A 21,498-nucleotide genomic window follows, 5' to 3' on the forward strand; every position below is an offset into this window, starting at 1 on the left:
CGACTTTCAAATCAAGTCTTTTCATGTAAGGTGTTTGTCAGGAAGTTAAAATGTATAGCTATTTTTATGTTCCAGCGAATAAAAATCCTGACAACTCCATGGCGGGACCACCAGACAGTACTAGCAAGAACAATGTCTATGAATGGAGTTCAGACCGACCCTTCACATGTTAGGCTAACTAGTCCTCAAGCCACTGATGAAGTGTAAACCATTCATGGCGGGACCACCAGACAGTACTAGCAAGAACAATGTCTATGAATGGAGTTCAGACCGACCCTTCACATGTTAGGCTAACTAGTCCTCAAGCCACTGATCAAGTGTAAACCATTTAGAATAGTTGTAGGTAATAAGCAGATGCATTATCAGCTAGATTGTGATTTAAAGTTAAAAACCGTCAAATACGACCAAGGTTACCTTATCAATTTAACGTAGCTACTTTGTAAATTTATTAGGAGTTGGTAGTTTAGTGTAGTAAACGTCATATATTGTAAATAAGTGTGTATGAAGCACTTAACGGGAGAAGAGTGACTTTGATTCTCAAGTTTTCAAGCAAAAATTTATGTTTAGCATAATAAACATAACCATTTAAACCAATCCTATAGACTAAATGAGTGATAACACTATAAAGTATGAAACAAAGGCTCTACAAACACCCAAATTTAGATATACAAAAAATATTATTAACAAAGATTTTCCCACAGCGAAAAAAAAACCTTTAAGTGTAAAAGTATCCCAAAAAAGAAACTTAAAAGTGCATTAATTAATTTTTGGATTCTTACAGCATATCTAATGTTCATTGAATCAGAATCGCTCTCTCTATGAATCTTACCCTTTTAAGATAATTTTTTATTGTGACGAAGAAAACTGTTTATATATATATATGATCTATATGAACCTGTTAACTTGAGGATCTATATATTTGCATAGGAATATTGAGGAATGTGCATATAGTTAATTTATCAATTCATTTATTTAGTTATATTTACAAACGAAAAAATAAGAAAAATTGTAAATGATTTCTAATCAAAATAGGCTTGTTTATTTTTTAAATTAATATTTGTTTATGTTTAGTGTACGCACAAACTTGCATTATTAACATTACTCTTTTTCTTAGAATAGAACATAGAAGTAGATATTTAATATTTTAGGGTTATTATGACTCACGGTCTATTATGATGTCATTGAAACATCTCCCATGTAGTTTTGTTCAATTTATCGATACATTTGGTATGTCTAGATTTCTTACGAATAACATTACCACTGAATAAACAAAAAATACAAATCTGTGAGTTGAAACACAAAACAAAAAAGATAGCCGATTTCAATATTATTATCCCTTTACATTATAAAATGACATGGCAAGTTGTCAATGGTTGTTGAAAGTGTCATTGCAGCATAATTTACTTTGGAAACTAAATATTCACCAATTAACACATTTCAAGTAGTTTATAATGACCAACAATTAAGCGCAAAACAATTTGATTATGGTGCTTTTAGTTTTGCAGCTAATTTGTACCACAACTTTCAGACGATGAAATTGTATTAACATTCAAACGTAGTGTGAAAACATGTTTTGTTCTTAATATAATTAATATTTTGTGATCCCGAATCCCTAATTGTTAATCTAGTAGAACCTAATGTAAATTATAATCGCAAGAATATTTGTAGTAGAATAGTAGAATCAAGCACTAATAAGATATTCTATGAACGGTGTTATTAAATATTATGTTCTAGATGACAATAGTTATTTGTGCAACTAGTGAGCAAAGGGAGCAATTGACTCACTCGAGAGAGGAATGGTTTCTCGAGTGAGGCAATTGCACTTTGCACTCGAGTTGCACATTATATTTTTCCTACAGTTACCATAAAACAAATAAATTGGCAAAGAAACGTGACATATTTTTACACAGAAATGAACTAACTTTTAATATAACATTTAATGATACAACAGTACAACAGCTGACCAGCTGATTTACAGCCAGTGCTGCCAAAGTATTTCGCGCGCATACGACCTTGTCTGCATGCTACGCGCTCACTATTTCGCGCCTTCAGGTTGCAAATCTGGAGTGAGTGAGACAAAGTAATTAGAGTGAGATAATGTTATCATTGTCTCACTGATGAGCGAATTGGCCACTTTGCTTTCTCAAATCAGTGAGAGAAGTTGTACGTTGTTAGGTACCTGTAGGAAAAATATTTGATTCGATTCTGTAAAAAAGGTATTTTTACCAGAATATTTATACAAATACTGACACTAATTAAGGTACCGGTTCTTTAACCTTTCTTAAATTTCCCTAAAAGACACTTTTTTATTGAGAAAGGTGACAAATGTTGAGAAATTCAATAAGTGTGAATTAAATAGCATTGTACATATCGATAATGATAATGTATTTTATGCATCACATTCAGTGCTGTATTAATCCTCTCTTCATTATACGTTGGGTGTCATATATTGTGATTTGTAAATAGTATGGGAATGTCGCTTATAGTGTTTAATGTCACAGTCCAAAAGTAAAAGCAAGTGTCTGAGCTGTTACAAAGATTCAGTCTCTCATTGCACAGTTAATGTTTAAGTACTGTACCACCATGTCCAGTCAGTAGAAAACAATTAAGACATTTTGAGTACAGAATACAGTGTCTAAAAACCCAAAATAATGAGCCAATTCCATTTGTGAACCTATTTGAAATGGCTTTAACCTCTGTTGCACAATGTCCACTGAGGGCTCATTTGATTAGGGTTTTTACACTATTTACCATCAAATTAGCAGCTTTTATGGACTTTGTAAAACTAATCTGAACCTTTCTATTTTCAACAGACCACACTGATTGATTTGCACAAATTAAAGAAAGCTATTTACCATCCTAAACAAGGTTATAATCCTAACAAGGTTGCAATTTAATAGTGTCAAGAGCAAAATAACGTAGCGTGATTCAACTTTTAAAACTGAACACAGGGCAAAATTTCCATGAAAATACTGTGGATTTATATATTAGGACTTGTAAACATTTGGCTACATCTCTTTGAGATTATGATCGTTTTGACACTGTTAAATAATTAGATGCAAGTAGTTATTAATATTAATATCAAGTAGTTATTTGTATAGCCTGATACCTGTTCTGAAATAAGCAGAAGAAAAAATAATTCCAAAAATGTAGGTAGTAATATAGAGAGTGTATGCATGCATCAAGTAATAGGTATGTATAAAATGTTTTGATTATCGTGTTTAGTCAATAATCCTTGTACAGAATCACTAAGGAAAATTGGCTTAGTAATGAAATAATCATCAGGAGTTATTATCATAAACATATAACTTTAGATTAGTATAATTGAATAGTCGTATTACACTTTTAATATTCTTAGACTTAAGAGTACAACTTTAACCATAGGAGATAAGTTTACAAATCCAAACCGGTAGTTAATTTGTCAGAAGCTCAAAGTTAAAACTTAGGACACTACCAATTAAACTGTGTTGATCTTGTTTTGCCAATGGCCTAATAGGCTTAACTTTTTAACACAGTTTAATTTTTTTTCTTGTACTACTCTTGACAAGCTGGTTACTTATAATTTATTTACAATGGAAATACGTAGTTGGATGTAGACTAATAATATGAAGGAATAAATTTATAATGGTGAACTTGTAACTATTAACTTATGTTAGTTGTAGAGTCTAAGATCAATATGTGCAACACTTCAGGTCTCAGACTCAATGCTTTAGGGTAGAAATGCTTTATTATACTGTACTCGTAAATAACTACCTAATCAGTATTGTATTTCTTGTATGTAGAGGTTTAAGCAGCATTTGTACAATAGTGTAATATTTTGAAATATGTTGTGCAATATTAGGAATTACAACATTTAAATTTTACTTTGTCGAATTACCAGCATTTTCATCACATGATTTGTAAATAATATGTCACTTAGACAAAGTAAATATTTATTAGAAAACACCAAAGCAGCCATTTGGGGTATTCTAAAAACTATATTTGTCTTTGTTGTTGTGTATTATATTTATAAAAAAATACAATTAATTTATGAGTGTCAGTGGTTTACATTGTACCTAGCTTCAATCCCTCATCCTTAACAACATACCAATTTGTCCTTTGAATGAAAAGATAATAAATTAAAATGAATTCATTTATGAGCATGATTTTAGAAATGTTTTCCAAACTATAACGAAATAGTGTGAGCTTGAGCACTACATATTACATACATTAATTTTTACATTCATTTTATCGTCAGTGCTATTGACGATAATTATTGTGTACAAATTGAGTCATGAAGGTCGTTACTGTAACATCATTGTCAGAACTCAACACCTCAGTATCTCAAATTTTTGGTATTACATCTTGATAACTCGAACCTTGCTTACTCGAATACTCAAATTTTACCCTTACTCCTTCAGCTCCAAGATATTGAGGTCTTACAGTAACACACATTTAAATTACAGTAGTTGATTGCCTAATTTGGAATAAAGTTCTTAGACATAATTATTTTTCAAGTCTTAAGGAAGGATATTAAAAATTTGCAAAAATGAGAGAATCAACTTAGCCTGTGAAGCATTCTGTCAGACTTGACTTGGCTTAATGTTTGGACATGTTCTGCCTGAACACTCATCCCTCACAAAGATACTGAGACTAACCAACCAGAGCACTTGGTGGACTGTACGCAGGGCTGCCGTGAGGGTAATAGACACCCAGGCCAAGATTTTAATTTGTGCCCCCCCCCCCCCTCCTAAAAAAGGATGTTTGGGGGTTTCGATATATTGGACATTTTGCAAGTATTTTTATCAACCCTATATATATACAGTAGTGATAATGTTTAACCATAAAAATGGGTTTTTATAGAATATATAAGGTCGATGTAAACAATCTTTGTAATGTTATGCTATTAACATTACAGCAGGTATTCCTCTGCCCTAATTAAACAGATAATTCTGTTCTGTGAGTACTGTACTTGGTTATCTGAGAACATTCATTTCAAGATTTGTTTTAACTTCACATTTGCTTTGAGGACTTTTTTTGTTTTCTTTACAAGTTCCTGTCAGATTCTTTTCGAAATAAACAACTTCAAACAGTAGGCCTACATTATGCAATTTTAATCAAACTAAATTTGTTGGCTGAAACTGATAAAAAATATTGCAAAATACTTTAAAGAAAAAATCACCATTATTTTCCAAGATTGAAATTTTACTAACATGATTTACTAAAAACAAATAAATCAATAAAAAATATTTCACTCCGATACAAACAACGAACAAAATCAGGATGAAAAATTGACGCTGATTTTGAGGTTAGAAACAAGCGGGTGTGGGGCGAATCAGTGACATCGATGTATCGATGATCAGTGATGCGCGATTGCAAGATGTTACAATCAAAACGTTTTGATTGTTTAAACCTCTCGAGACGTTTCGATTGTATTTATTTATGCTTAGCGAGAGGTTTTTATAGAGATATTTGTGGCGATTGTTTCATTTCAGCACGGCATGAAAAAAAAATTTCTCTCGTATTCGTCTAAAAGAGAACCGAGAAGTCCTTACCGAGAGTTTTAACTAGATGTTCATGGTGATTGTTTCGTTAAGTACGGCACGGCATTAGTAATTATTAGCGGGAGTATGTTTTATCTTTGTTATTAGCATCCAATTTCTATTGTATCTGGCAGGGATTGACCCAAAATGAGAGATTGTTATTCTTACTTCAAAACCGAGGAAGGGAAGGTTTATGTATATATTACTTACTTCATCTACGGAATAGTGACTTAATAACACCTTCAGTATCTAATAGTCAATGATACCACTCAATAAAAATTGGCGATAAATTTTACAAACAAAATGTTTGTATCTAAATCTAAATGTTATTTATAACGAGACTGGAAGCTGTCATAAATATCATGTTAACATTATTGTAATAATAATGTTAACATGATATTTATGACAGCTTCCAGTGATAAATAGAAAATTATTTAAAAATAATGGTAATCATTATTTTAAATATAAATAATGGTAATCATTATTTTAAATATAAATAATGGTAATCATTATTTTTAAATAATTTTCTATTTCTGCCGACATGACGGAGTGGCGAAAGTGTTTATTCAAAAATATGTTATGTTGTAAATAATAGTCTATTATTCTACAAGAAATCTATAAAAAGAATTAACATCCTAGTAACAGCTCTCATACAATGTATACGGGTCTGCAGACAGAAGTTTTGGCTTAACGAATACAAATTTAGTTGCGTTATTAGTTTCCTTGTTGCAGCAAACCTAGGTACTCATTAAACCTAATGTTATTTAAAAAAAGGTTTAGTTGAAAATAAATTCAGACAAATGGAAATTCGCTTAGTCGGCAGGTTTGCTGCGGCGGGGGTATTTTTTAAATTTAAAATGGGCTCTAGCTCAGGGTAGGGTGTCGAGCTGGCTTGAAAGCTAAGAATTAATAAATTAAATAGTGTCCAAATAATTAATGAGTTAAACTTACAAAATCCCAAAAATGAAAATTAAATGTTGAGGTTGTCCAAAAGGTAAGTTCAATGTGTACTGAATTTAAAAGAGTTTAAAAGAAAAGTTTATACTTAATTTTGAGAATAATGTTGGAGTTAGTCCTCTTGAGGTTGATATAACTTGAATATAAAATGGTTTTTCTTGATGATATTAATTAATTTAATTTATATAAAATCTGGACTCCTTCTTTAAACAGTTTCATCTTTCAACTATGGCTTCCCTTCCCTAGTCTCTTGTAATAATGTTCACATAGGTCTATTGTTGAACACATGGATCACTGTTTCACTGCTTCTTGAATTTTGATTCCTTAAGGACTAATTTAGAAATTATATTATAAGAAATTTTTATGTATTGTAATTCTCTTACATATTTAATAAATAACTAAGTCGTGGGTGGCCCCCTGGGCTACGTCCAAATTCACCAATATTTTTGGGGTCGTTTCTAATGTCCAAATTCACCAACTTTCTACCTGGAGCAGGTACGATATTTCTCCCGGCGGGCGGGGAAGGAATTCCGAATAGTTTGCCCTCGCCTGCTCCGTCTCGTCTCGGCGAGAGTGTACTGCTTAGCCCTAATAGTACTGTTTAAGCTGTGATTGTTTCAGGCAGCTTTAGGTTAGGTTAGGTTTGGTTAGGTTAGGTTAGGTTAGGTTAGGTTAGGTTAGGTTAGGTTACAGTACACTCTCGCCGAGACGAGACGCAGCAGGCGATGGCAAACTATTCGGAGGGAATTCCTTCCCCACCCGCCGGGAGAAATATCGTACCTGCTAAAGGTAGAAAGTTGGTGAATTTGGACATTAGAAACGACCCCAAAAATGTTGGTGAATTTGGACCTGGCCCCTCCCTGTTATCAGAGGTACAAAGGTTGACTTGCTTGTGTCCAGAGCTATGGGATATGATTGTATTGAATATTGCATGGGAATTGAAATTTAATTTTACAAATTTGCAACAAAGGGAATAAGTTAGACTCTCTGGAACAGTTTGAAATATACAGTAGCTACAATAACGAAGAAACAAAGCAAATATTTTAAATGAAAAATTCAATTTAAATTCCCATGCAATATTTAATACAATCATCTCCCATAGCTCTAGACACAAGCAAGTCAACCTTTGTACCTCTGATAACAGAGGAGCCGAGACTTCTTAGTTTTCCTGCCAGATCGGGTTGCAATAAGTGTTGTAGGCCTACATGAAAATGTTTTGTTCGTACGTGTCAAATGTATATACCGTTTTTATGTGTATTTTTTAAATGTAAATTTCTACAACTTGACGAGTTTAATTCGGATATTATAATGTTTCAATGTTTCTGTGTACCACTTGAAAATGCCAACATGGCAAAACATGTAGTGGATTAAAAACACTATTTTTTCAACTGCAAGACGAGGTATGTTTTAATTTAGTTAATAGATTGACATCTATTGATTTTAGGATTGTCAATCAGAGAACAATTAGGAAAAGTTATGGATGATATTTAATTAATGTATTTTTGTAAACATTTTAATACATTTTCATATGTAAGGATGTAAAGGCCGGTACACACTAGGACACCCGGTCGCTTATCAACCAGCGACCAAATTGCACACTTATCGCCGTGTGTGTGTGTGTGTGGGTCTGTCAATTTGATTGACGGCGAGTTGTAGGTTGCCAGGCAACATTTTGGTTTTCGTACATGTCTCGAAAACCTGGGAGTTTCCCATCAACCATTTTATCACCGGGCAATCAGATTTCTAAAAAAACTAGAGTGTGTACGGTTCAGCGACTAAGTTGATCAACTACAGCCGGCTTGCGCATGACATAGACATACTTTATTCGCACAAACATTCCATACATGTCATAACATTTAGAATAGGTGCATTGTCAAAATTAAATCCATACATAAAATATTTAACATTAAAACTTTTAACTTAAAACTAAACACTTAAAATAAAATCAAATTCTAAATTATTGTTGTTCTGTAAAAATCTTCAATTAAGTAAAAAGCCTTGTCAATAAGTAAATTGTCTATTGTATCTTTAAATTTGGTTTTGCTTAATGACTTATAGCATGGGGGAAGCACATTGTACAATCTTAGCCCAGCATACAATGGAGATTTTTCATATAGGGTCAAACGGTGTCTGGGGAGTCTAAATATATTTTCATTTCGGGTTTCATACCTGTGATTAAAATGTATTGTTTCTGGTAGCTCATTTTTAACTGAATGTATGTTATTTAATAATTCTAGAATATACAACCCCGTTAGTGTCTGAATTCTTAAATTTTGAAAATGTTTCTTACAAGAACTGCGTGGATGAGAGTTGGTGATAATGCAAATAATACGTTTTTGTAACCTGAATAAAGTTTTAATACCAGTAGCTTGACCCCATAAAATTATGCCATATCTTAACACTGACTCCACATAAGCACGATAAACTACTTTAAGTGTCTCAATAGAAACACAGTGCCTTAGATGTATGAATAAAGATGATATCGACCTAATTTTGTTATGTAAATAATTCAAATGTGAATCCCATTTAACTGAGTCATCTACGTAAACCCCTAAGAATTTATGAGCTTCAAACAAAATTAAAAGAACAGTTTTCCATATTTTTGTGTCTAGTAGAAAATTTAATAATATTTGTTTTTTCGACATTGGGTTTCAACCCATTTTCTAAAAACCATTGCTCCATATCCTTTACCACATTTTGCAGAGAAGAAAACATTTCAGTTGTATTATTATTTTTGATCAAAGCAGTAGTGTCATCGGCAAAAAGAATTAGTTCTTTATTAATAGCTTTTGGAAGATCATTAATGTAAATAAGAAAAAAAAGTGGGGCCATGCGCAATGCAACAAAAATATGAACTGACGAAATATGAACTGACGAAACAAAACCATGCTAAAATCGAAATCTGGCGTCCTTTTAGCGAATTTACATGTAGGGAAGTAGCTATTACCGTAGGTCTCATAGTAAGACCTAGGCCTGGGACCGATTTTTTTTTTCATTTTGGTGTCCCCAGAGGCCAAAACCACCATTCGTTCAAATTTTTAAATATGTATATATATATCTATACATCAACTATATACAGGGTTAGGCAAAAGTCTGGAACCCCCCAGTTAACTTTTTAACGCGTTGCAGTAGGAAAACCAAACTCGGCACATATTTACAACATAAGAAATTGCACTTTTTCATCACAGTAGCAACTTTGCCCCAGCCCCCAAAATGGGGTATTTTGGGGGCAGCCCCAAATTTTCAAATGTAAACACCTATCATGTGACCCCTCATTTTAAAGGGTTTATCAAGAGAAATTGAATGGCGCAAACCAGAGGTCAATATCGCACCCCTAATCAAAATGGCAGCCATTTTAATTTAAGATGAGCAAGCAAGATAAAGTCTGGACAACCCCAGTTAACTTTATAACGTGTGGCAGTGGGAAAACCAAACTAGGCACATGTTTACAACATAAAAAAATTCACTTTTTCATTAAAGCTAGAACTTCTACCCTGCCCCCAAAATGGGGTATTTTGGGGGCAGCCCCAAATTTTCAAATGTAAACACCTATCATGTGACCCCTCATTTTAAAGGGTTTCTTAAGACAAATTAAATGGCGCAAACTAGAGGTCAATATCGCACCCCTAATCAAAATGGCAATCATTTTGAAATATCCCTTATTAACTTTTTAACAGGTTATAGCAGGAAAACTAAACTCAGCATACCTTTATAAAAAAAGAGAATTCACCTTTTGGTCAGTATTAAAATATGAAATTTTTAAAGTTAACTGGGGGTGTCCAGACTTTATCTTGCTTGCTCATCTTAAATAATTAAATTGGCTGCCATTTTAATTAGGGGTGCGATATTGACCTCAGGTTTGTGCCATTCAATTTCTCTTGATAAACCCTTTAAAATGAGGGGTCACATGATAGGTGTTTACATTTGAAAATTCGGGGCTGCCCCCAAAATACCCCATTTTGGGGGCTGGGGCAAAGTTGTAACTTTAATGAAAAAGTGCAATTTCTTATGTTGTAAATATGTGCCGAGTTTGGTTTTCCTACTGCAACGCGTTAAAAAGTTAACAGGGGGGTTCCAGACTTTTGCCTAACCCTGTATATATATATAAATGTATGTGTGTATGTATGTAAAATATATATATATATATACATATCTATATATATATATGTGTGTCCATCTGCATGATAACTTGAGTAATTTTTGTCAGATTTTGATAAAATTTGGTTTGAAGGTGTAAGGCGGGATAAACTTGAACGAGTTCGCAAACCAGCATGATCGGACTATGGGAACGGGGGGTTTTATGGGGTAAAAATAGGGTTTTCCCTTTTTTGTCCAAACAAACATAAAGTTTAGCATTTTCTTTCCAAACCATTTTGTAGAGCTGAAAAAAAACAAATAATTAAGTATATTGAAGTGTTATTATGCGCCTAATGGTTACGGAGAAAATTCCAAAAAAAGGAAAATTTAGAATTCCCATGTTATTCTTATGGAGAACAAGTAAACTGTTGTAGTTTGCTTGTTAATGAACATATTTTTATCAAATTTGGATAATGTTTTCATTTCTTACTAACTATTAGCCTAACATAAAAAAAACAGTTGTACCCTCCCTGATGCAGCAAACCTAAGTACTTGTTAAACTAATTATATTTAAATATGAAATAAATGTTATATTTTTAAGTAGACATTTTAGTGTAATTCCTATCAGGCAAATGGAAATATGCTTAGTCTGTAGGTTTGCTGCGACGTGGGTATTTTTTTGTGAGGTGTCACGGGCGTCACTTGTTGCTTAGTATGACGGAAACTGTCATCTGACATCTGTAAATAGTTCTTAAAATCCTGAGGATTTTCAAGTCGCAAAGGCTTGTAGGAGTGCCATGTGGCTGTAACTATTTCTACGTTAAAGCCACCCTTTAACCCAAAATCTTCTAAACAATTTCTTTTTTCTTCTCTACTTCCCACAATTTTAAATACTAGTGGAACCCCGTCGAAATCGACGGTTAATCTTGAGGTTTTATGTAAATTCAGCTAACTGCGATAGATAGAGTGAAGTCATTAAAATCTTAGTTAAATGAAGGGAGGATAAGCATAATAATAAGTATGACGATTGTGTTCCCTAAAAAACGTGATTGTTGAATTCGTTTAACACAATATTTCCTACCTTTTTATCGGCTTTAGGTTGCCCAAAAGGTTTTTTAGGAGTCTTTATAATTGTTTGTTCATGAGTTTGTTTCATGTCAAAGCCACTTTCACTATATGGGAGAATGAGTTCATATAATTAGTCTATCATGTTACGGAAAGAGTCAATATTTATTACTAACAACTAATTCCATCTGCTTTAGAAAAATCATTCAGATTGTATCCAGATTTATAGGCTCTAAGTAAAATCTTCATCTTTGGTCATAAAAATACGGAATTTTATCAGCATTTAAGTAAGTTTTTTTTGTATTTGATAAAAATATCTGATTCTCCAGATAGCAGTAACATTCTTACTTCGATCTAAGCAATTTTAATTCCTTCTCTTGCCACATCGACCCATGTATTTAATCATCCTGTTCTTACTTGGTAATTTCATTATGGGGTAGTTTTACCTGGCCATATCGACCACATAAAGCTGTGCATGTTTTTCGTGGATGGAATGAACCATAATTGTAGGAAATTTGATCACAAATCTTGAACATTTGTGGAACCAAATCCATAACCTAGTCCAGCCTTGATAACATATCATGCAAATGCGATGAGATGTGATGATACTGTTGTGTTTCCGAATGTTTTGTATGTAGTGAGGTTTAGATGCATTGTTCGGCCTAGCTACATGTGGACATCAAAGTAAAAACCCTGTAGGCCTACACTTTTTTTTAAATACCTGAATTGACATTAGTTCACCTGCTTCACCAAAACCATAGATGAAACATACTCCGTAGTTAGTCTATTCCAAAACTTGAACACAGCTCTCATCCTTAACGTAAGTTACTCATCTATGACACAATTTTCAACCCGATTATCAAAAACTTTCATACCAATAAATGAATTTCTGGTGTTCTTTCTTGAATTTCAACCATACAATATATATAAGATAACCCGATAAGGAATAATTAATTATATGTTCCTTTGAAAATGATATGTCACACTTATTTCATAATTTAAAATTTTCTAAGAGCAATAAAGCATAGATTTTTGAACAAAACATTTAAAACTAATCATAAATTCATCATTTTGTAGAAACTATAAAAAACTTGCCATGCAGTGGAGAATCAATTTAAAATCATAAATAATAATGTAAACATTTAATTTTGACAGTTTCAGTAGACCTTTGAATACAATTTTAATATTAACAGCTGGTTCATTAATAGCTGGTAGTGTAAAATTATCCATATGTAAATACAATTGCTGAGTGAAGTTTAAAGGCCTGTGGGGCAGAGCCCCAAGGAAATTTACCTCGTTTCTCTTTTGAGGGCTCACCTACAGACCAATACCTTTCTTTAGACACCCCTACCAAGTTTCTACACCCAGCCGTTCTCTCAAATTAGCTGTGACAAAAACCCCATTTTCCTCCATAAGAATAACATGGGATGGGACTTTAAAGGCCACTGGGACAGAGCCCCAAGGGAATTTACCACGTTTCTCTTTTGATGGCTCATCTACAGACCAAGACCTTTCTTTAGACACCCCTACCGAGTTTCTACGACCAGCCGTTCTCTCAAAATAGCTATGACAAAGAAAAACAGTTTCAAATTAATATATAGATTATCTTTCAGACATTCCATCCCCATAGTCCAGTCAATGAATGATCCAAAAGTAGGTGTAGAGTGCGTGAGCAGGTAACTAAGCGATTCCTTCAGAAACTTGTTCAGGGGGCTTAGGGTGTTAACATACCAAAAGTCCTGACTCCTAGGTGGTGAGCCAGTGGGTGGAGGGGGGAAAAAGGGGGGGAAAAAGGTACGCATTTTGGGTTTTTTGATTATATCTCGAAAACTATCAACTTTTTGTATACTATAGTAAATAATAAAATTGAAGAAGATTAAATTTTCTACAAGAAAAGTATATAATGTGTTTATTTTGGTTCAACAGATTACGAGTTATAACTTATTTAATTGATATCTTATTAAAATACTCCTTCCATAAGAAATACATGTAAATTAGTATGCGAATTGGGGCGAATCCTATCCGCCCAAAGGAAATATAACTGATATTCTGGAAATATTGACAAAATTTCCAGTAATTTGACACTTTAATCATGAAATTTTGTCAAACATTAAAGCGAGGGTGAGCGTTTAAAAATGGGATGATTTAAGGATTTTTTTTATATTTCCAATAAAAAAACACCAAAAACTAGAAATTTTGTTACCTCACCCTCGCCTTAATTTTGGATCAATTTTAATGATTAAAGTGTCAAATTACTGGAAATTTTGTCAAGATTTCCAGAATATTATTTATATTTCATTTGGGCGGATAGGATTCGCCCCATTTCGCATACTCATTTACATGTATTTCTTATGGAAGAAGATTTTAATAAGATATCAATTAAATAAGTTATAACTCGTAATCTGTTGAACCAAAATAAACACATTATATACTTTTCTTGTAGAAAATTTAATCTTCTTCAATTTTATAATTTACTATAGTATACAAAAAGTTGATAGTTTTCGAGATATAATCAAAAAACCCAAAATGCGTACCTTCCCCCCCCCTTTTTCCCCCCTCCACCCCCTGGCTCACCACCTAGGAGTCAGGACTTTTGGTATGTTAACACCCTAAGGCCCCTGAACAAGTTTCTGAAGTAATCGCTTAGTAACCTGCTCACGCACTCTACACCTCATTCCTTGACTGGACTACCATGTTAAAGTTGTAGCCAGGTTTTTAATAAAATTTGTCTTAGTTGAAGTGAGCCACCTACAGATTGCACTGATCTAAATTACTGATTTCTGCCGATTATACGATGGTTTTTACCAAGTCAAACTGATGGAATGACTTATTATGAGCTATAGCAACTGTTGTGACCCAGCAAATATGTTAGTAACAAAAAATAAGGTACAAAATAGAGTTTTAGACACTAGCGCAATCTGTGACTGGCTCACACAACTACATTCTTTTACTTTCTCCCCCTATACCATAGTATATGGAGAAAGTATTGTTTCCGTCAAAATTTTCGAGTTTGAGTTTTGAGTGGATATATTCGTTTTGGGTCCCCCTGGACCCACTTTTTTGGGTCCCCCTGGACCCAAAAAAGTGGTTTTCGAAGTGAGGTCTGTGTGTGTGTGTGTATGTGTGTCTGGATGTGTACAGAGCTAGGGACTACACCTGTGGTCCGATTTCGATGAAATTTGGTATGTAGGTTCTAATCCATGGTATCTCCACGCGTTTTTTTCATTCTTTTGAAATTCTGATTTTTTATGGGGATTTTCCCATAAAAACCCATAAAAAACCGGAAAAATCGAATTTTCTCAAAAATAACCCTAACGATTTTGATAAAAATGTAGTATGTTGTAGCCCTTTAAATTCTGTACAAAATGGTACAAATCCCATTTCTGTAAAAATTACGGTTCAAAAGTTATTGTAAATTATGCTATTTTTCCATAAAAACCCCATAAATCAACAAAAATGTGATTTAAAAAAACTGGTTTTGATTTAAGATAGCAGCCTGTGTTATAGTCCTTATAATTTTGAAAGTTCTTTTCATTTTATAGAAATTTTGATTTTTAATGGGGATTTTCTCATAAAACCCCATAAAATAACGGAAAAACTGATTTTCTAAAAAAAATGGCCCGAACGATTTTTATAAAAATTTAGTATGTTAGTCCTTTAAATTCTGAACAAAATTGTACAAATCACATTTCCGTATATTTACTCTCACTGCTTACTACATATGATAAAGGTTATTGACAAACTTATGGGAGAAAGTATAGGTCAGAATGCTGATACCGTTTATTTTAGTAAAAAATTGGCGACAGCTGATCCATATAGTTGAGATGTTTAATAGTCAATGACATAATCAAAACTTCGGCAACTATTTCCTCTTCCTCGGGGAGCATGGTGTTGTCACTTAGGTACACACTTAGATAGGCTTAAGCGCGAACCAGAACAAAACACATTGTCTATCCCCAAATTTTAATTGATTTCCAGCTTTTGGTTGAAAGTGCTAGATATCCTAGTCTGTATCCCCCAGCAATAAAATGTTCAATCATCAACTTAGTCGCTCGTCAACCAGATCACCGGTTGATAAGCGACCGGGTGTCCTAGTGTGTACCGGCCTTTATAGATTATAGGCTAACTAAACTGTAAGAAATATTTATATTCTATAGCAGATTAAAATTTTTTTTGAAAATGTATCATTTTAATTGTGTAGGAGATAATCATGATTCATGATGCTACTGTGAAAGTAGGAGATTCTGGATTTGGAATTAAATCCAAACTCACAAATTGTTTGAAAGGGAAAAAAATAGTCAGAACTGATCCATAACCATTTTTCAGATTTAACCACAAATATTAATAGCTAACTCCAGGGTTTTCCACTATTGACAATTGTCATTTGAGACCATTTTTACTAGCCCATTGGTCCAGTATTATGTAGATTGGTATTAATTTGATCAATTACAGTACTAAAATTGTTACGTTGACGAGTTTAGTTGCAGTCATTAGCATGAAGGTAGCCTATGATGTACAATATCCTATGATGTTACATTCTGGCAAGTACGCTGTACAAAGATTGAACAAACCAGAAGCCAGAGACCTTAAGGCATTCCTGTCATTTTGAGAGCAACAAAAATGTAACTTCCAATTCTTGATACTTACAATCAGAAATCCATAAAATATCAATAACAAAGATAACTGATTGCTAAAACTGTGTTGGTAAAACCTTGTTTTTGCTAATTACAAACGAGGATTGATGGAATCAAAATTTTTGGGAGAATTCAGCATGACTATGACTGGAAGGTTATATTTAACATTAACTAGCTTTAGCCTCAAACAAATTACTCCAATCCAAGGTATTAGTTAATGCTGTACAAGTGACAAGCAAAAATGTAAAGGAACACTGGATTGCGCTCTCAGTGACGTAACGGGCACTGTTTTCGGTCTGGCTTCTCCCCACTCCCGACTGGTGGCAGCGTACCCAATTACAGTATTTAAAATATTTGCTCACATACAAATGTTCGCCAGACTAGTAGATGTCGGGGGTGGGGGGAACACCAGACCGCACGGCCAATACTAAGCCAACAATCCTTGAGTTGTTTATATCGTTGGTGATAAGTACCATAGGTTTTATAAATTCATGACTGTAATGTAGGTCTGTTCTATCGCTACTCTCCATTACTCTGAATATTCAACACTCATCTGTAATCATAAAAATTAATAGATCAACAACAGGAAACGATACTACAGTTTTACACCATTAAATTATTTATTATTAACAAACATACATACATTTACTTTTCAGTTTTGTTTAACCGGAACTAATTAAGATGACTGTTCATACTTATGCTTGATGTCTTCCCACAGTTTCTGAAACAAAAATACCAAATATTATTTTAATATTTAATTTAATTTTTAATATTATAAATGCCAAATATTATTTAGTTTGTTAACTTTTAAATAAAGAGAATAATGGGCCTATGGGCCTAAAAAAGAAAACCTTTAGAAAATAAACTAGGCCTATGACAGAATCTAACATGCGTATTTGAGTAGTAATAACAATATTACATTCTTTTTATGCTGAGTTTTAAATGTTTATAATCGGAAAAAATCTCCTTGAAAGTTATACTAAATAATGGTTACATAGTACACTCCACAAAAACATGATGTCAACAGCAATCGGGTGTACACTGGGCAATGAACAAGTTAGACAGACCAAAAGATAGCTAGTTGAGTCAGACAGGCCAAAGAAGGAACTTGTGTCCAGTGCAGGATGGTAGAGAAAGAGGTGGATTATGGCAGAGAACAATACTGTTTCACAAAAATATTGTCATTACCTCTGAATCACCAGTTAACCTGAGATATTCAGGAAAGTGATCAAGTGTAATGAAGACCCAAAGGTTACTTTGAGGATAGTAGGCTACATCATTTTGACCCGATCTGTGAAGTGTCTTCTTAGTCACTGTCTGACTAAGTAGATAGTGTCACCGGCTAACTTATTCACAAGTGGTAGCTGGACTGTCAACACCACCCAACTAACTCAGTTCGTAGGGCAAACTCAAAGGCCTTAATCAAAATATCAAAAACACTTTAGAAGCATAGGCTCTGTCTTGTTCATGTGCTACTTCAATTTTGTTGGCTCAAGCAAAATCCCAGTTTTCATAAGCAACTCTTCTTCTGCAGAATAGGCCTACTGTCTTTTAAAGCCCAATTTAAGGCCTATTTTGCTTGGAGCGGTTGCAGCGATAGTCGCGTAGCAATAATGGCTCTGCGATAGTAGCTAGGCACAGTTCTGGAAGAGTTTGCGTTGTCCTGTTTTGCTTAGAGCGATCATCGCAAGTGTCGCTAGTTACAGTCGAGGACCACTGCCCTGGGTACCAGTCTTGCGATAATCGCGCCGCGACTGATGCGCAGAACCTCAAAACAGTGCAGTTTGCTCAGTAGGCACATTAATAATACGGGTTAAAATAACCATAATTAACTTTTTGGTTCACATTAATTATTCTATTCATGTGCTGTTACGATTGTACTGTTTAAATTATACTTCCTTACACATTCACTTAATTTTTTACATTAAATTGTATAAGAAACAGACGACTCTTTATTTCCAGCAAACTTTGCATTGTCATTGCGCAAATAGTTGTGTATGAATTTTTTTAGGTAACTCTCGACCATTCGAATTAAATATAAAATGTTTGACTGTTCCAAGTTGACTATGTGTTATTTACGTAGTTTGGGTGTTAATACTGTATCAGTTTTTTGTATGAATAAATCTTTTAGCAAATTTCCCATATAGGGAATAAGCTATTGCCATAGGTCTCATGTTAAGACCTAGACCCAGGACCGATTTACTTTTTTGTTTTGAGGTCCTCAGAGGCCAAAAACACAATTTGTTCAAATCCATATTATTTATATAAAGGGTGTCCGGTCATAAGTGTTAAGGGAGTTCCCTACCTCGGACTGTTTTCAATTTTCTGCGACCCTGGTGAGTTTAGTTGGAACTACAAGACGACAAAATATTCCCTAGGATTGCTGTCTGCTGGTCGTGTCACCGCCAGGACGCCTCCACAGTGGAAGTAGGCCCATCCTAGTAAACCCGCCCCAGCAGTGCACTCTCTTCCACTTTCTCCTCTAGTTCCCTCTCTCTGATTTACAACCCTCGGCGACTGGTGACAACGGGCTTACCTCCCTGAACCTATTCACGCTGTTCATACAGACTCAAGACCGTTGCGCGCCTCTTCCAGTCAGATGACACCGCTGTAAAACAACTATGGGATTATAGCCCAAGTTATAATTTTTGGAATTCATATGCTTACTTATATATTTCGCTTATAAATAAGAGGTATTGAATACAATTGATTCGATGAAATTCTTAATAAAATTATTTATTTCATAATAAAAAATACTCAGTGGATATCTCTAGAATAATTTAAAAGAATTTTACATTATAGTTAACAATGATTAACAAACTGGATATTTACAATCGTACTAATTGCAAATCAAATACACTAATAGACACAACACACACACGACACGAGTTCACTAAAACGACCACTCTGGATGTCTTCGTCCAAACAACTAATGCCGAAATATATATCTAGGCGGAAAAGAGAAACCGATTGCAAACAACCAATAAAAGAGCCCAAAGTTTTACAACCCTTCACTCCATTTCTAGGGAATTCCTCTGCCGCGCCGCGCCTGCCGCCCCTAGGATCACACCACAGCGCGTCGCACAGGTTTTGCATTTGGCAAGGTTGAAAAACGCTACAGCTTGGAACTTATTTGCTCCAGTTCTAAGATTCATTTATTCAAATGAAATATTAATTTGAAACATTTTTGTTACACAAGTATGCTACAACCTATATGACTGAACGTTTTTATATTATCAACAGTTGCTTGGCTATATTTATTTATACTGCTTAACTGGTTTATAATAATTAATATAATGTTATTATGTGTCATGGATAAATCTTGGGGGAAATATTATGAATGATGAAGAATGTGTAAAATTTGTATCCCTCTGCGAGACAGTAGTTTCGATAAAGGCCGCTAGAGTCCGTCAGAATCATAGCACTTTTCGCCGTGCAAGGTTTTACACGGTTTCATTTTGCACATACAAAAAATAATCTTTTCTTGAAACTAAAAGTGACTTGATATTTTTAGTTAAATTTCGCACTAATATTGCTTAATTAAAAATCGATAATTTCATAAAAAGATATTATTATTTAACTGCAAAGTTCACTAACTTTGACAAGTCGTTGCCCTTGATTGCGTAAGCATAGACATTTTTTAAAAAGCAAACTTAGTAGAACCACTCTTTATATACAAAATGGTGTTTGGTTCACAATTAAAATGTTTAAACTAGAATCGCTATATGATACCGCGCGAAGCTGTTTTCTGACGTTTTTCGGCGGGGGTAGGGAACCCTCTTAAATAAATTTTTTGCATTAAACTACATGGTAATGGTGACAGAATGTCGGACATTTGAGATTCCTAACTTCAACAGTTAGGGATTAAAAAATAAATTAGGCTAAGATTTTTCAAAAATTATTGTAAGAAATATAGATTTTACTCAGAATAAAAATGGACTGTTTTACATTGTTTTTACTCACTCACAAACTCATATTGTATTTACATTTTAAAAGTAAACACAAAAACATTTTAATAATTAGAAACATATGACTTAATAAATCATTTATGGCAAAGTCTAACCATTCTCGGCCCCTTGAGATACCCTGTATCTCAAGATCAGTCCGTTGGAATCACAATCAGTTTTGTGATGGATCGTTTGATTATTCCACTTGTTGTGGAAGTGACCACACGTACTATTCCATCAGTTCCTGGATGTACTTGTTCTACTCTGGCAGTGTGCCACTTACATGGAGGAATATTTTCTTCCTTGACAATGACTAGATCTCCGACCTTAATTTCTTTGTTACCTCCATCCACTTGCTTCTTTGTTGTAAATTAATAAATAGTCTAGGGACCACCTCTTCCAGAAATGTTGATTGATTTGTGTTACAAGTGCCCATCTTTTTACGTGATTAATTTTATCACCGGTCAAATCTCGGTTAGGAACTGAAGTTAAAGGAGCAAAAATAAGAAAATGCCCAGGTGTAAAAACATTTAAGTCCCTTGGGTCATTAGACATAGGGGACAGTGGTCTTGAATTAAGGCAAGCTTCGATTTCGACCAGTAAAGTGGAAAGTTCTTTGAAATTTAACACTTGATGGCCCACTACTCGACTTAATTGAATCTTCGTAGATTTAATTGCTGACTCTTACAATCCACCAAAGTGTGGAGACGATGGAGGAATGAAGTGCCAGTTGATACTTTGTTCTTGAGAAAATCTTGAAATTGAATCGGACTTGACAATTTCATGGTGTAGTTGGTTATAGCATTGACTAAGGAAACAAAAGCAGACAGCCAACGGTCGTTGCGCTTGACTTAGTTCATGATGCGGATATCAGGCAGCGCCACTGTCGATGATGCGAAAAATCTTCTTTACCGACGCGAGTATGGCGAACGGTGTTTCCCTACTATATTACTTACATTTTTAAAACGAAATTTACATATTTATTATCTGCAAACGTTACAAAACACGGCAGTCTATAAATCGTAAACATTTAATTTGTTTACATTTCACAAGGTTATACAAGACATGAAAATAAGTACATGAAATTCTTGTGAATTCATGAAGACATAGACGTAAATGAGCGTGAAATTAGGTTTTATATTAAGGATAGAACAAAATTATTTTTGAAATAAATGTAGATAAAAAGCTATTTTAATACTCTAAAACAAAAAATGTTTCCTCCTATTAACTGGGATAAAATGTCTAATTCCACTTAGTAAAAAGCAAGCGTGCCCTAGCAATGTAAAATTACGGTTT

The 21,498-nt window shown here is 33.9% G+C and overlaps 1 protein-coding gene across 1 annotated transcript in view; it reads left to right on the forward strand.

Moving 5' to 3' along the window:
- The window catches only part of LOC128990791 (sodium-dependent dopamine transporter), a 118,038-nt gene extending 113,999 nt beyond the window's left edge, over positions 1-4,039 (forward strand). Inside the window, exon 12 of the mRNA XM_054413410.1 lies at positions 76-4,039. Coding sequence (XP_054269385.1) covers positions 76-207 — 132 coding nt within the window. The 3' untranslated portion in view covers positions 208-4,039. The remainder of the gene's footprint in view (positions 1-75) is intronic.
- Positions 4,040-21,498: the final 17,459 nt, after the last annotated feature.

This window comes from Macrosteles quadrilineatus, unplaced genomic scaffold (assembly GCF_028750875.1).
Source record: "Macrosteles quadrilineatus isolate MER2022 unplaced genomic scaffold, UCM_ALF_1.0 Scaffold_1__1_contigs__length_201487025, whole genome shotgun sequence".
Lineage (NCBI taxonomy): Eukaryota > Metazoa > Arthropoda > Insecta > Hemiptera > Cicadellidae > Macrosteles > Macrosteles quadrilineatus.